General features: G+C 34.2%; 1 protein-coding gene across 22 annotated transcripts in view; it reads left to right on the top strand.

Annotated features, from left to right (window-relative positions):
* The window catches only part of ATP8A (ATPase phospholipid transporting 8A1), a 95,963-nt gene extending 79,353 nt beyond the window's left edge, over positions 1–16,610 (top strand). For 12 of the 22 annotated variants that reach the window (XM_087360856.1, XM_022061037.2, XM_087360846.1 and 9 more), the window contains 2 exons: positions 4,440–4,537; positions 6,919–16,610. In XM_087360856.1, coding sequence (XP_087216982.1) covers positions 4,440–4,537; positions 6,919–7,016 — 196 coding nt within the window. In that variant the 3' untranslated portion in view covers positions 7,017–16,610. Of the gene's footprint in view, positions 1–14; positions 47–4,327; positions 4,538–6,918 lie in introns of those variants that run through there. The other 10 variants (XR_015538709.1, XM_087360866.1, XM_087360863.1 and 7 more) reach the window with 7 other exon arrangements.
* The last annotated feature ends 356 nt before the right edge of the window (positions 16,611–16,966 follow it).

Below are 16,966 nucleotides of genomic sequence, written 5' to 3'. Positions count from 1 at the left end.
TCATTGTTCCTCAGCCCATTGCATGCTCTGGGACAGCTCTCAAGGTGTAAGTATTAATGAACAAATGAGTCAACACAATTACAGAATGAGAGAAGAAAAAGCATGTTTTTTGTTTGAAATGTGCGCAAGTTTAATGCATATGCTTACTTATTTGCACTGCTACTGTTTAAATCAGTGTGCATATGTTTTATATTTTTAGTTTTAGTTATGTAGATTGTGGTGTGTTGTTGTTGATTTGTGTTGCTATTTTTGGTTGTCCAGTCCTTGATATGTACTACTCAGTGATCTGATTTTAAACTTCAGTTATTGGGAAGTCAAGCAGAACTGTAACTGAGACATCTGGTCTTAATTCCATACATTAATGTTTCTGTCACATGAATTTCTGGTCCCATATTGAAGTACCCTGTTTAAAAAAGTAAATCTGTGCTATTCCAGTGTTTGAGCTGGAATTAAATTTCTGCTTAATTACATATTATTCGGTAGAGTAATATTGTTTGTATTATCAGGTAAAAAAGCTGATTGGTATTACAGAAAGTGTCAAGAGGTCATTTTGAGACCTTTTAGGTGCTGCACCTGGATACCATATTTTTTGGCCATCATATGGAACTTGTTGTATTACTGCTGCTGCCATTAGTGAATAATTGTGTATATGTTCTGATAGCTTGTGCTGTTGTTAGTGTCAGAGTTTCAAGATGATATCTTCAATACTTATGTTGAAACTGCCTTCTTTGGGTGGATGGAGTTCCCTTCCTCTCCCCCCTGTTAAAGAGGTTTTGGATACATAGTACTTCTTTCTTTACGTGGCTGTAAGGATGAGAGCTGAATTGAATTGGCTCAGGGTCAAATTAAGTACTGGGGTTTGTCATTAGGAGTGTTAGATCTTTGGTTAAATGTGCACATTTTGAAGTGTAATCATCATCTGAGTGAGAACTGTGTAGAAGCAAATAATTGTAGAATTGTTTGTTGAACTTATTAATAAAGCTGTAATGAGATTACGGGCATTGCCGTATAGCAGGGATCACCAGCCATATTTTTACAGACACCTTGGAGCCATGTGAAGGATTTGTGGGAGCCTACAAAAATCTAAAAATATTCATAATTGGATACTGAATAATCATTGATGATCACAAAATGTGTGGTGTTTTCTGCTATATGAACTGAATCTCTGTTCATAGCAGAGGAGTTAAAAATCTTCAAGATGTGGTCAGATTTTATATTAATCATTGGGTTTGGGTGTGACACTTTCTAAGACAGTTATTTATTACCTGTACTTTGGGCAAGTTATTTTTATGGATGGAGTGTGCCAAAGCAATGTTCTCAAAAGTGTCTTGATGTTAAGAACACAAGCAGAAATCTGTTTGTATTCTAATTATTTCAGTTTGTGGTTGTTGTTTTTTAGATTAATAACTTTGCCCATACTAAATTTTAAGGTTGGTGACCCCTGCCTTTCTGTTTCCACATTGCTTTCTAGATTGTATAGACAAGCCCATAACTGCTGGTAAAGACAGTATTATTGTGTTATACACTTACGATGCTCAAGGTACATAAATTTACAGAACATTCACACATGGTGAACAGAAAGTTCTGTGACACACCTCTGTAACCAGATCATCTCTGATTGTTTAACTGTGTGGCTACATTAAGAACAGAGGCATCTGAAGTACTGTATACACTGTTCTGAATTGAAAAAACATCTTGCAATTCATTATCAACATTTCATGTTACATGTATTTTCTGCCAGCAAAGTCATGGTGCATAGTTGTATATCCAGACAGAGAGTTGTGTGACTGTTCAGTTTTTAAGTATATTTAATCCTATTGTATTATATTCTGAGATGTGCATCATCAATTGAAATGAATCCATGATTATGCACAGTTAAGTGTAAAGTATATGGAATTGATTGTGTCATTCACTGGAAACATTTGAGGGAAACCAGAGAAATCCTCTTACACCTCATTCTTGGCCAAGATTCAAATTGTATTCCTCCAAAATATGAGTTGGGTGCACAAGTGATGAGCCAACTTACTTGGTCACCACCATACATGATGGCTGTCATTTAAAATTATCCCACATTATATTGGTACAAAGTGGCCCTTTACTTGCTACTTCTAAAGGTTTACAAATTACAAGCTCATTGATGGATTTCAGACTTCTTTAATTAAATGCTGGATATGAGATGCATTTTTAATTTTTATGGTGTAAACCTGTGACTTGGTCCCAGAAACTAACCTAAATGCATTTAAATCAGGTGATCTGAGAACCTATTTCACAACCCTCTTCTACCTGTCAGTGTCTTGGAAATGTCCTATCTAGCTAGTGATAAAATGGACTAAATAATGTGGTGAGGTGTGTCTTGTGTGAAGGATTCTGGTTTATCTCCAGTTTCATCGGCATGTGGCATTATCCCATCTAGTATATACAAATAACTTTCTTCATTTACAGTAGAGTACATTTACAGAATGTATAATTGAAATTCATATTTCATAAGCCACACCAGTTTCATCTAATTCTAGGCTGTTTGCTTTCAGAGAACCAATGTGGATTCTTTTTTCACGTGTATCTCAAGTTCTTTCATTCACCAAATTCTTTTAGTTTTACTGGGAAACCACAAAGTTCTGGTTGCTATTCAGGCTTTCCTATTGTGTGAAGTGTTGAAATAGTTGCAGTTTATATGAATGGAACTTTTCCTTCTTCAGAGTGTCATGTCAAATGGTACTTGTCAGTATGTACTGATCTTGTACACATCAGCAACTTCTTAACACTTCTGTACACTGTCACAATCAATGTGTTACAGACTTATTCCAATATTGTAGGATTAGCCGAATGTGATTTGTCTACCGCAGGAAAAAAAAGTCATACTGCCTATGGTGAAATTTTGGTCATCATCATATATGTTTCCATGAGGAATGTCTTATCAGAGGTTAACTCAGCTGAAAATGTATTTTCACCTTTCAAATAATAAAAATTGTGATCCAAAAACTTGTCCAAAGTAAAACTTAGTATAAAGTGTGGCATTTCATAGAAGTTGGAAGTGTTTTGAAAAAGACAGATCAAAAAACTAAATAGTACTCTTTATCAGTAACAAAAAAAAACAGGACCTCAGGAACTTTGTGTATCTTATATTATTCACTATAATTTTTCACATACATGATATTCCCAAGATTATTTCTTGCATTCTTTCTTTATTTTGGGATTCATTGTTTTATAAGAAATTTTAAGTACCTTGGAAGCTATGTGAAAATATTTCTGAATTAAGCCAAGCAATATGTAGCAAATGTTTGAGGTAAAATAATCTAAAACTTGACAATATATTCCCATAATCGTAACCATTGTGCTGTGTATTAAGGATCATTTCCACAGGTAGTGTCAGTCATGCAAGTAACACAATACATTTCAAAAACTGTCATTTCTTGTTTCTGTTGTTTCTGCATAGTCATTTTAGAATTTTTGTGATGTCTTAAACAGATCATTTTAAGAAGCATGACAGTTGTAAAAATAACACATCAGTTCATAAAGTAAAAGTTTACTAAATTGAACTTCAGTCATTTCAAGATAATGTATATTTTTAGTGTATATAATGTGATCAAAGGATAACTGCAAAAATTATTAGTCAACTTTAATTTGAACTTTATTTTCTTAACTATTGAAATATATGGTTCCAGTAGCTTCACCTTACTCAGTCCAATTTAAGAACTAGCTGTTGTTCTTCATTTTTTGGAGGTCTTATAATAATATGTGTTAGAAGTATAAACTGTAGTAGTGAAGAGCAAACATTCTAAATATTTGCAGACATAGGAAGATTTGAAAAACAAGTTTGTTGTATGAACTAACATTAAAAAATCTTCTCAGTCTATCATTCATTTCACTTAGTTAAAAATCACCAACGTTTCAGGGACAGTCTCTGTCCCTGATATTAGGGCTGTGATATAACTGTGTATCCTGACCCTCCCTTATATGCGCTTGTCCAGAGTCTTTATTTGAATCTGAGTATGAACCAGTGTGTGGAGTCACGCGCTTCCACATGACTCCACACACATTAGCCCCTCATTGACTTGCACTTAGATTCAAACACATGCTATGTGCAAGTACGTATATGAGACAGAGTGGATATACAGTTACATCACAGTCCTAATAATAGAGACCGAGATGGTCCCTGAAATGTCTGTGATTTTTAACCAATTGACATGGCTGATTATCAAGAGAAGGTTTTATTTTTAACTTCATTATTAGTATATTCTTGGATAATGAATATCTCTGAATAGTAGATACAAAAGGCTTTTGAACATCAGCTTGTGAATGCTTGTTTTTAATTTATGTTTGTGACTAGCCAGCAATGTAATGCACCAGCAGATTTATTATCATCAGTTTGGAGACTGACATAAGATGGGTTCCCTTTGTTTGTTTCTGGGGGAAATCCCACTTCGTCATCATATTTCCAGATTGACGGAAACTGCACGACTTCTGAAAAATGTGCGCAATGTGTTTACATTCACCAGACGCTCTGCCACACGGGTAAATATGGAGGTGGAACTCTCTCGTAAGTATGTCATACTTGTGTTCTGTAAATAAATGTTAACACTTTCAATGGTAAATGTTTGTAAGGGAAGTGACAAGTTAAACCTGTAATTTCTCAAATAATTTCATGTTGCCACCAAATGCAGACAGACGTGAATATGTGGCAGAAGTAGTAGGAGATTTTTTTGGATTTTAAAATTAGCCATATGCACGTATCTTCATCCACTGCTATACCTTGCTGATATGTTTTACAGACTGAACTGTAAGATTTCCTTCATAATGATGATTAAAAACCTGCACTTCACATAAGCTTAATAGACTTTAAGTCCTTGATATAAAAATAAATTCTTATCAATGTCTTCTGCTTTTCTAATGATATAAACCTTCTTCATAACGCTTTTTTAAGTATCAATGATCATGTAATTGCCCTATACTGAGTTTGTATATTAAATCTATAACTGGCAGTACCAGTTCCTTACACATTATGCAATTATAACCATTATAGTTACCTGATGCAAAAGTGCTTGCTTCTTGGTCTGCTTTTATTAAAAATAAAACCAGTCTTGCATTCTCTGTATTTGTATTACATAATATCAGGATAAAAAGTATCAGTCAATGCAGATTCCCGTAAGTTGTATTAAATATTTTGCTGAGTAATGTATTTTATCTTTACCCTGATAAGTCATTCTCACATATTATTCTATGATATGTAATATCTTCAGTTGGCTCAGCATTAAGTAACATATTATCCATTTATTCACAACTTAATTAGTTAGTACTGCTGTATAACCAGATTCTTTCATGGCCCTTTAAGTTCTGTCTTTTGCACTGGCACATTTCATAAATGAGATCTATTTAGCTCACCCTTGCCTTTTTTGGAAGATATTTTGTTCATGTTTGTATTTATACTAAAGAAATAATTTAGCTGCATCACAACTTCAAGCTTTTCAGTACACTGCATGCTGTTTTGTTTTGTGTGTGTGTCTAGATTTTAACTTTAGAGGTTGCATCATAATGTGTATTTAAGATAACTAAAAGTATATAAATAACCATTTATACAAATTTGTTTTGCTGTGTACTACCTATTTTGAAGTAACCAGGTGTACAGACTTAGATGTGAATGGCCTGTTGCATAGATGTTTATATACCATGGGACCAAGGACCAAATTACTTGTAAGTTCTTAGTGTGGAGTGAGGAGTAAGGTGATACACACTGCACATGCACCTCACACTTTTCTTGTCCTTTTCAAAAACATTACCTTATACATGGATGTTTTCTTCATTGATTTATCGCATAGTCTGGAAGTACTTTACTGACGTTTCAGAAGTGCTTACTAGCTCCATCATCGGAATGGAGTGCCCTGGTGATTGACAATAGATAATAGATTGACAGTAGTTTGATCAGTTGCCATTTGCTGCAGAAAAATTTTGCTATTGTTATTTGTAAGATCATGTAGATGGGTGTATGAAAGTACTAATGTTTGGCAGATCATTTTAGTATGCTTTTGAATAAATTTGTTAGATCAGGCTAGGAGAAGGTGGGTAATGAATTAGATAAAGTTCTAGGATGTCCATCCACCACAAATGGAACTTGTTAAGAAAATTAACTGACTAAAACTGCTACATCTCTATTGGAATATGTGAATGAATTTATTTTTATTCATTGTTTATTTAATGACACTTAGTAGATCACACTATATATCACTGAGTGATAGAATGTTTAATAAATAATGAATTGGAAAGGATATGGATGGAAATGGTTATAACCTAATTTAATATGCTATCTGGGCATTTGCCTGGAGGAACTGAAGAAAGTCACAAAACTCTTCTGTCTGGATAGCAGTCTGCGAACCAAGATTTGAACCTGGAGCCTCCCAACTATAAGGGAGTGAATCTGGATGAAGTTAAAAGTGTAAAGAAGCTTCCACAGCATCTCCAAACTCTGAAAATTTACTGATGTAACATACCTTCTCATTCATGCCACATTTAATTTTTACATTTGCTGAATTTAAATTTAAATTGGAACATTGTCACTGAACATACACTTAATAAAATGTGATTGATTAGGCTACCCAGTTTAATGGTCTCTTGATCAAATTTGATTTATATCTGGACATGTTTTAAAAGCAACAGGAAAGAAGAAACAAGAATCAAAATTCTGGGTCACATGTGTATTGAAATAAAGTTTCTGTTGGATTTCTAAATGAAGTGCATATTTAAATATGCTGAAAAGCATTTGAATGTTTGTGGTTAATTCTAACACTCACTTTAATTTAATGAGTTCTTTAAAACTCTGGAGTTGTGATAACACTGTACTGTAACTTCCTACAGTCTAGTGTACTTGTGTTTTTGTTCCATTCCCTTTGTTGTACATGTGACTTTATGATTCTTACAATTTTACAGATGGATTTGCATTCTCACAAGAGGAAGGAGGAGCAGTGACGCAGTCAGAGGTTATTCGTGCATACAACACAAACCTCCCCAAACCTGGAGGCATGTGAAATATGAACAGGAATGGAGGTGTACTGCATGAGCATAGGTCTGACATTCATTTAGTTAGCTTCCTATTGTCTTTTTAGTTTTCCAGAAGTGCCTATGTCACATACAGCCACCCACATGCTTGCCTTGAGCAGGGAAGGGTTGCATTCAAAATACAGCTCTAAACCTCAGGCCACACTTTGCACTTTACATGTTTCTCTTTTCTTTAATCCTTTCATTGTGCCAGTATACTTTATAAAATGGTGAGAAAGTAATTTCATTATAATGATTTTGTTTAAAAAATTGTGTATAAGTTATGTAATGTTCTGTTGTTGATTTGGAGGAAATACAGTAATCTGACTTTAAGTTGTATTTAAATAATGTTTTACTGCGATCACATATTTAATTTTATTACTTGTGCCCTGTTTGTATTACAGGATTTTAAAAACATGGGAATAATTGCTAGAATTGATGATCATTTCTGAGTCATCCACAGTGGCATCTTAAGAATATTACAGTGAGCGTGATAGTAGGATTGATACTTGTTTAGATCTGCTTCTAGGAGTGAAGATAATAAAAATGTAAATTTATTTTCAGTATTAGTTCTAAACTAAGACTGTTGAGATAGATGTGGATAAATAATGTCAAAAATATTTACATATATATTATTTTTATTATGGGTACATTACTGTTCAGTGCAGTGTGCAGTGCTGAGGATTGAAATATTATTGATGTATATTAGTATTATGTTGATGTGAATTTTTATAGTAAGCAGCCATGAGATTATCTTGCACATTATGTGTGTATAATATTCAGCATATGAAGTGGTCTTAACAAAGTACTGAAACTTGAATTTGTATATGTAAAAGTGTTCAAGCTTGTGTGAAACAATTTACACTTAGGTGTGTATGATTAATTTTATCTTCACTATTAATAAGGATATGAGGACTATTTTCAGATCCTACCAGAAGCAGTGTGTACTTTCCCAGAGAGCAGTAAACACTTATTTGGTATATTTAGAGAAAGCTAGATAATGCAGAGACATATTTCCTCACACTTTGAACTTCTTCGGTGAATTTGTGGCATCTGTGTATCTTGTAATTTGACTTCCTTTATTTATCATGTTTTAATTTGGTGTTCCATTAATCATTTAACTGAACTTTTCATCATATCGATTTTATGATTATGACAAATGGTGTACACAGTTTCAGCAATACTGGAAAGGAGTACTCTTTGGAGTACACTAACATTTCAAATGTTATTCACACTAAATCCTGTAGGTCATTCTTTCAAAAATGTCTTGCGGGTTATTTACTTCCAGGTATACTCACTCCCCCATCCAACTTAAGCAGGTTGATTGCCTCCATACGAACAGTAAATCTTGGCCAAGCTGGTTTAGTAACTCTATAGGAACAGTGACCCCCAGTCATGCAGGTTCAGTTCCCCTGTGAAAAACATGACATATGGACGGGACCATAAAGTATTCATGTTTCATGTTAGATAGTAAAGAACACCTAAAAATGTACTTTTCTTCAAGGAAATGCTCTTCTCTTTGATACTTCCATACATAACAAGTGATGGTCTGCTACATCAACTTATGCACATATTCTTTATTATTGTAATTTGTGACAAGAAGTATTATGTGTACTAACTGCCAAAAATAAATATATTTCTTATGAAACCATGTAAGAAAAAATCTGTCAGTTATATCAAACAATCTAACCTTTCTCTTATTATTTTTAGGTTATTTAATGATTTTCATTGACTGATTCATGAGATGATAACCATAAGGTGTATTAATGGATGTGAAAGGAAGGAATTATAGCTTAAAGTACCATCTCACAGCAGTGATTTTTAGACTGATTTCTGTGCAGCTGTGGGATTATACTGACAGTGATCCATCACTTTTCATAATTCGTTAACCTATTAAATCACAGTTGCAACTATGTGCCTCATGCTTTAATATTCAGTAACTCTTCACTTTACCCATAGAGTGTATTTATGTGTTCTTTATAATTATCAGAATAAATGGCAATCATTTTTCTAAACAGCATTACCCAAGTGATATCTGTAATGGAGTTATTTTCCTTGAAGTGGGAACTGAAATTTTAAATATTATTTTGATGAACATTGGCAATCAACTAGTTAAATGTAGAGGCTCTCTTCCATTTCTTTGAGATAGTGCAATGAATAGTTTTTCACCTTCTGAAGATGAATACAGCTGCTTATTATCTGATGTTTTGTGAAGTAAAGAGGAAATTCTAAAGTGTAATGCCTGACTTAGAACAATCATTCTATTATAGTAGTAGGAGCAGATATCAAATTTATTATCTAACTGTAACTTTCTCAGGTGTCTTCATTTAGAATTGTTTTTGGTAAAACACGTGTTGATATTCATCTCTGCCCAAAGAAAGGAACTTTAATGACAATCAAGTTTTCTTGAAACTGAAACCAAAAGCAGTTATTCTAGCCCTCCAATGAGATTATGATCTAGTAGCTGTCACACATTTCAATATTATAATCAGTAAGCACTGTATCTATAATACGTCAGAAAGATGAAAGTACCATGTTCCTTACTTTATTTTTAAGTTTACAAGAAATATAGCTGCCCAGATTCACAGAGAAGTGTAATAAAATGTTAATAAAACAAAATGCTGCTACTAACTAAACTTGGCATACATGTGAAAATCAGTTATCCATTATGTAAAAACAAAGATATCTTTTTTTAAGAAGGTTTGATGAACAAAGTAACTGAAAATTCTATACAATTAAAGCTTCAAAAATAATAATGATAATGATTCAAACTGTGAAATTTGTTATGAGAGATGTGTTAAGGTACTATTCTGAAAATTTCCTTCTTGGATATAATGATCAGGTGGATGTGAAGTGTTACAAGTTAATCTTTATACGTATCCATTTTAGCAGAATATGCCAATATCCAAGAAATGTGAAGTTAGTTTCATTAGATAATATTCCAGTTACATTCATAACATTGTTACATGAAATATTTTTAAAATGTTTTATTACCATCAGTTGTTATATTTCAAAAACCGTGTTTCAATGTCTGGATTTTGTGTTCATTTACATTCAGTTTTTGCATATGAAACCAAATGTTACTTGTATTTAGACTGCCATATGCTTTATTTATGTAAATGAAAGCCATAATCTCCTGTCCTTATGCTCACTTTCTTTGAATCATTTTTTGCATTGTGAAGGTTAAACCAACTCTTGATCCTTTGTTCTTGAAGCTATATTGTTCCTTGATGTTTTATGTCTGTGTGCTAACTTATTTCTTATGTGCTAATCATTTATAAATTGTTAATTGCTTTTGTGTTTTAAGAAATGATACAACAGGAAATGTATGAAAATAATGTCTAGATCAGTGTTCTGCAAGCAGTGTGCTGCCACAAGGTTTCAGGTGTGCTGTGGATTTTTTTTAAGAAATTGTACATTCGCATCTGAAAGTTAGACAAAGGAAATATCTTTCGTAATTATAATTCATAATATGCGTATGTATGTGCACGCACACACAAACACACTGGTTCATCTTTGATAGAGTTTTCTTTCAATATGGGTTATGTTTGGTTTTCATATGCCTGCACTCTTATGGAACAAGGGATTATATGTAGATAAAAATTTATGACCATGTGTAGTTTTGTACCCCCTGTTTGTGAGGTGAAATTTTGTGGTGTGCTATCATGTGCCTTTGACATATAAAGGTGAAGAAAGGTTGTGGAACACTGGTCTAGATACATATTAAGCTTTTCACCTTTATTGTTCATGCATCACTTCTTACACATGATTTAGCTGGCTAATGTCACACTAGCATACTGTTAAATAGTTAACGCTAGATGGCAATCTTCTACTACAGGGGTTTTGATCCCCTGTTATACACTAAAGATTAAAATAGTAAATGAAAATATTTATATGCACAAGGATTAAATATTACTTGGATGTTACAAATCTAATTAGATGGATGATGGCTAACATAGTAGTTGATTGGTGTTTTATTGATACAGTAATTTATTGATGTAGAAAGTTTATAATTCTAGTACTTTTCATGATTTGCAACTCAGGACATTAAACTCTACACACTCTTTCTCTCCAAATTACTCATGTAATCATTATGCATACAAATGAGTGGTAATTTTATTTCCTGTGATTGCATACACATGTTGGTTCATTACTGAATAGCCCATTCCTGTGAAGGAAATAATTGAGAGAAAGCTATTTAACTCACTTTCAGAACTTTGGATTTGAAAGAAGCCCATTAAAATTGTTTGAGTTATGCTATGAATTTAAAGTAATATTCTTCAGATTCAGTATATAGCCAAGGAAGATGATAAACAGTATTGCACTGCAGTATCCAGGAACTAAAAAAAGAAGGATTTTGTTAATGTAAATGGAGTTTGCAGTTAAGTGATGTACAGGTGTATAAAGTGAATCTTTCACAGTGACTGAAATTGATTAAAGATTCTCAGGTTACAAGCCATGCCATGTGGCTGAACAGTGAATAAACCACATCTTCTGCCAATGTTTCGAGAACAATCTCTGCTCTCATCCTCAGGGCTGCCGAGTAACAAATCTGATCCTTTGTTGCACACTTGCTGATGGGTAACTAGTGGTGGATGGCAGGTAGTATAATGTTGCTGCCGTCCACCATCAGTTTACCATCAGCAAGTGTGCAACAAAGGATCTGATTTGTTACTCGGCAGCCCTGAGGATGAGAGCAGAGATTGTTCTTGAAACATTGGCAGAAGATATGGTTTATTCACCGATGTACAGGTATTCATATTACAATTTATATAAGTTAATGGAAGGAACTTGAATGTTTATACAACATTATGTGGTGTGACAAGTTTTGTAGGTGGTAAATTCTCATTCCTTGTTCCATTCTTATTAATTGGACATACATGTATAACCTACATTTATAACAGAGCATTGAAATTATGCTTACATCTTACATTCTTATGGTTAAATATTGATAAATCAATCCCATAAGAATACAAAAAATTTAAGGTACGAAGTTATGATTTGTGAGGACCATTGTGGATAGAACTCTTCAGAGTGGTAAAAAATAGATTTTGTATTTTGAGAAGTTCTACAGTAGAGAAGTACAGGGCCATAGGAGAACTTTGTTATTTGGAAAAATACAGAAAAATATAAAGAGGGAAATGTTGTAAATTTTGTGTTTCCAATCATAAGTGTTGGAATTTTTTTACCTAGACAAGCCGTTATGGCACTAGGCTTTTTCTGTTATCAGTGATAAAAAGTTAATGTGATGTTGCAACATTGACATGACAGTGAAAGCAAGATATGTTTCTGGAGTAAAGAGAAGTGGCAGTGAAGGAAACAGGTTTCTACAGAAATCAAGTTCTTCTTTTGCTGTCATGTCAATGTGGTAACATTTGCATCATTTTTGCTATTAATAATGTAAAGTGTAGCGCTGTAACAGCTCATCCTATGTGAAAAATTCTGATGCTGAATATTGGAAACACACGATTTTGCAATAACTTTTGTATGTTATCAGACTTCCCTAGCTTCAACGGCCTTGACAGACTCAGGATAACTTCGGAGGACATGGACTCCTAATCGAAAGTTGTTCTGTCTGAGTCCCTCTATAAGCTCCTTCAGTTTGGCCCTAACCTTCTGAATCACTCTGCATATTGGAAAAAGCACACATGCTAACAGTGAAAGTCAAGGATAGTTATTTATACGACGAAGAAGTAATATTTTAACTTTTATATTTTCATATTCTCACAGCTGACAATTTACAGAATCAACTGAAATATCAATATATATGTCGTTATTAACATAGTTCAGGTATGCCAAAACGTTTAAATTTTCATGTTAATTTGTTCTTCTTGCAACTGTTGTACCTTCCAAGGAGTTTGTAAATGTCATAAAATAATCACATTTATCATGTGTGCACAGCAGAAGCATATTTGTTGTTAGGCTCTCTTTGGTGTAATTGGGAGATCAAATTTGTCTTCCATCTGCACGGTTCATTTCCAGAGTTACTGAACAGTTTTCACTTGAACTTGGTATTTGAGGTTTATACTATGGATTTACAAGGCAATTTTATTTTGATCCATATTAAGACCTACTTTAGTCAGTATAGTGACTGGCTATGAACTGGATGCCGGCACAGTGGCCATGCGGTCCGAGGCATGGTCCTCGTGTGCCTGGCCGCTGTGGCCGTGGGTTCGAGTCCCGCTCAAGGCATGAATGTTTGTCTGTGTCTCCTCTTCCAGTCTGGTGGGTAAATACTTGCCACAGAAGGCAAAGGAAAAACCACCGTGGTACTTTCACAAGAAAACCCCGAAAGGGGTCACGACGGTCAATCTTGACCATAGAGACTTAAAAAAAATGAACTGGATGACCAGGGTTCGATCCCCAACTGGGGCAGAGGATTTTTCCTCTAGCCTCTGCATCCAGACCAGTTCTAGGGTGAACCCAGCCTCTTATCCAATGGGTACCGAGGTCCTTTCCTGGGGGTAAAGAGCAGCCAGGCTGTGATGTTGACCACTCACCCCCATCTAGTTCTGAGGTCAAGAATGAGTAGGAGCTATACTTTCTCTCCCCCAAAGCACCTACATGGTGTATAGTGGGACAGCTTTACTTTTACTTTAATTTAATTAAAACCTACTTTGCATTAACCTCAAATTGAACTTCATTGAAACTGCTGACAAGCAATCGTGATACATGAAATATTAAGTTCTACAACTTTTTATAACATTTTAATATATATTTAATGAAAAACACATGACAAAACAATTTATGCCTTTCTGCAGTGTAATAGCTATACAGTTTATTTCCTTTGTCACAAAGAATTCATGCTTGCAATGTTTTTCATTTTACAATGAGGTATGAAAAGGACTGAATAAAGCAGAAATTCAAGTCCAACATTACTGGACTGGAGACAACACTGAATGTGTAAGATGCTAAGTGCTGTGTCTGTACCAACAGTGATTGGTGTCTCTTTAAAACTTACATAATCATCCTCAGGCTATGATATAAATCTGCCCAGTGTGTGCTTATTTTATGTAGTGTTCTTATTAATACAGCTTTTTTCAGACTTATTATAAAAAGTAAGCAAAAAGTTATGCAACTTGTAACTTTAACTCATGATTTGGGACTAATTATTCACAAAAGACCTTCTCCTTCATGGTAACACAGATTTATGCTTTTTATTATGTTTGCTGAGAGACAATAGAGTCTCTAGAGATATTGCTGACCCATTTCACTGTTTTCATATAGTTCTTCAGTGACTGTTTTCTATTCTTTTATTTTAACATAGTTCCCTACCCGACAGTAGGTCTGAAGAAGACAACTCTGGAGTTATTATAACCATAAATTCTTTGAAATGATGCATTCGCTGAAGAACTCTTTCATTGTTGCCACTGTACAGTTTGCTGTATGCACTGCTGCATCATCAAGACTGTAACCAATAATTATCATCAGTGGCATCCAGTAACGAGATGAACATTATCAGTTTGTGATGGTGTTCAGTACCTACAACATCTCTGAAAAAAGGAGACTGCCCAAATGTTGACCATGATCTTTATGTCTTCTAAGATTATTTCACAGAAATGATTTACACAACAGCATATTATTGATTTACTTGGAACTTGAAAGTTTACAAGAACACATCTTAATGAACTTGGGCAGTTTGCTTTAAATACCATGAAAGCTGTATCACAGTGGTTTAAGTCCCTTTACACACTCTTGATAATTGTGGTGTTATTATACAGTTTTGGGCATACAGGAAATACGAGGGCCTTGCCATAGTTCAGAGTACTATGAGTTCTTCAACCCCAGAAGTTAATTCCAGGTGGGAAGAGGCCAGAAAAGTCAAAACACCCTACTTTTCTGAAGGCATTAAGAAAATGGGAAAATGTTTACAAAGAATATATCATGTTTCTTGTCTTGAACCTTTAACTGCCATGCTAGATGGTCTTTTCCCTTCGTGATATTCAAGTATACAATATCTGCTCATCAATAATATATTTCTCTCAAGGAGTAAAGTAGGAAATGGAAAGTAATTCATATTTCAGTTTTAAAATGAATGTAGGCATAACAACTTGATAGCAGGGTCCTGATTTGGCATCAGTAATTCAAAATGAAGAGAGCCTTACCTTCTGAAAAGGGAACAATGATAAAATGTGGGTGAATTGGCTGAATTCTGATTATTTAAGGTTTCGAGAACTTTCTTCCACCATGTCCCTATATATTGCATCCATGTATAAAACAAATAAATTAAGACATGAAAATCTGAGCTCATTACAGTATGTAATGTAGACAATCTCTAGTACCAGTATATTTGTGCAGACTGTTAATCTAGTTTTATTCTAACTATAATGAACTATATTAAATGAGATTTGAGGTTCTCACAGCAGTGGGTATGAGGATGATTCTTTTCTGTGTTGCAGCACCGAGGTAGTCTGCCTCAATCACCAGGATGATGAGACTCATCATCCTGTTGATGGAGGCAACAAGTACGTCTGAAATGTCAGTTAACTTACACCAGACAACACAGCACTCAACCCAAAAGACAGCCATCTTTATGTTTAGTGATATTTCAGGTTCTCACAGCACTGAGTATGAAGATGACTGTCTTCTGGAATGCAGTGCCATGTAGTCTCGCAGATATTGACTGACATTCCATTGCCTTGATAAAATGGCAGTAAGCACTCTGAAATATGACAGTTTCTACAGAATTACATCACATAGCATCACAGAACATAATAATCTTTATCAATTATATTACTGGAAACTTCAGCTTGGACAACTCTATATGTACTAATTCATGTTAATGTGTATGAAATGTATAAGGTTCAAAGATGATTTCATTACTGTGTGTGTGTGTAATGTGTGATTTCTTAAGAACATGCTTAATTTCTCGATTGGAGACAGTGTACTATTTTATGTTCACAGTGACTAAATGAAATAGTAGCAATGTCCTTTGAAACCCTTTGTGTACTGTCTAGATCATAATTTTGGATATGAATGGACATTACATTTTTATTTTTGTTATGCCTTGTTTTAGCTGCAGAACATCAACATAGTGAAAATTATTAAACTGAATGAGTTTTCAACCATAAGAATGATGGAAACAGTACTTTAAGACTGAATTGAGTTTACAGACAATCTTAAATTAGTTTGCAATTTACTAATATAATTATCACGGAAACTGACATTTTATTTTATTATAAATGTAGTTCCATTGTTCCTGATCCAAACCAAGATTCTTGGTTTTGCATACCTCCGACTTCTAGTCATTTTGAGTGATAGGAAGAACTAAATGAGAACACCAAATATGATATGTAAAATTTTGTTTGAAATTTAGTGATTGTATAGTATATATGATTGTCATTTAATCTTTCATTGTAAGTTTTTTGTGCATTCCATTCCCAGTAACTGAGCATTTTATATATTCTTTGAGTGTTTTCAACTGTGTTTCATGTCAGAAGATTATATCACTGTTGGAATTCAATGCACCAATTATAAAAGGCTCTAAATAAATGTCATATATGAGTTTTGTGGCTCTCTCAGTACCTGTATGTTGGATGTTGGAAAATAAAACGACATGTAGCGGGATGAATGGAAATACAGGATATGGCTTAATGTCTTCATTTGCAGCAAACCGTTCCTCCAAATATTTTGCAATGTCTCACCAACAGATTGTTGATTCTGACAAACAGAAAAATGTACTGGCTATAGTACATGGTTTCATGGTAAGATAGCCAGCCTGCTTGATGTCATCAAACAAGTCTCAGATAAGACTAGTCCCTCAGATAATGTGTCCCTTGAATGGGAATATATACCATAAACTCCATATTATAAACGTATCTATGATCAATGTTCAGAGAAATGTAAACAAGTGCGTACTGCGCTTTCGCGCCACTTCGTTGGATGGGAAGGGGTTTGGATTTGTGAGGGTCATCCTTTTCTTAAGCGATTTTGATCGCCA

This window comes from Zootermopsis nevadensis, unplaced genomic scaffold (assembly GCF_977971745.1).
Source record: "Zootermopsis nevadensis isolate Lab colony 2312 unplaced genomic scaffold, Znev_1.0 Znev_ptg000050l, whole genome shotgun sequence".
Taxonomy (NCBI): domain Eukaryota; kingdom Metazoa; phylum Arthropoda; class Insecta; order Blattodea; family Termopsidae; genus Zootermopsis; species Zootermopsis nevadensis.
This window is presented reverse-complemented; position numbering and strand designations above follow the sequence as displayed.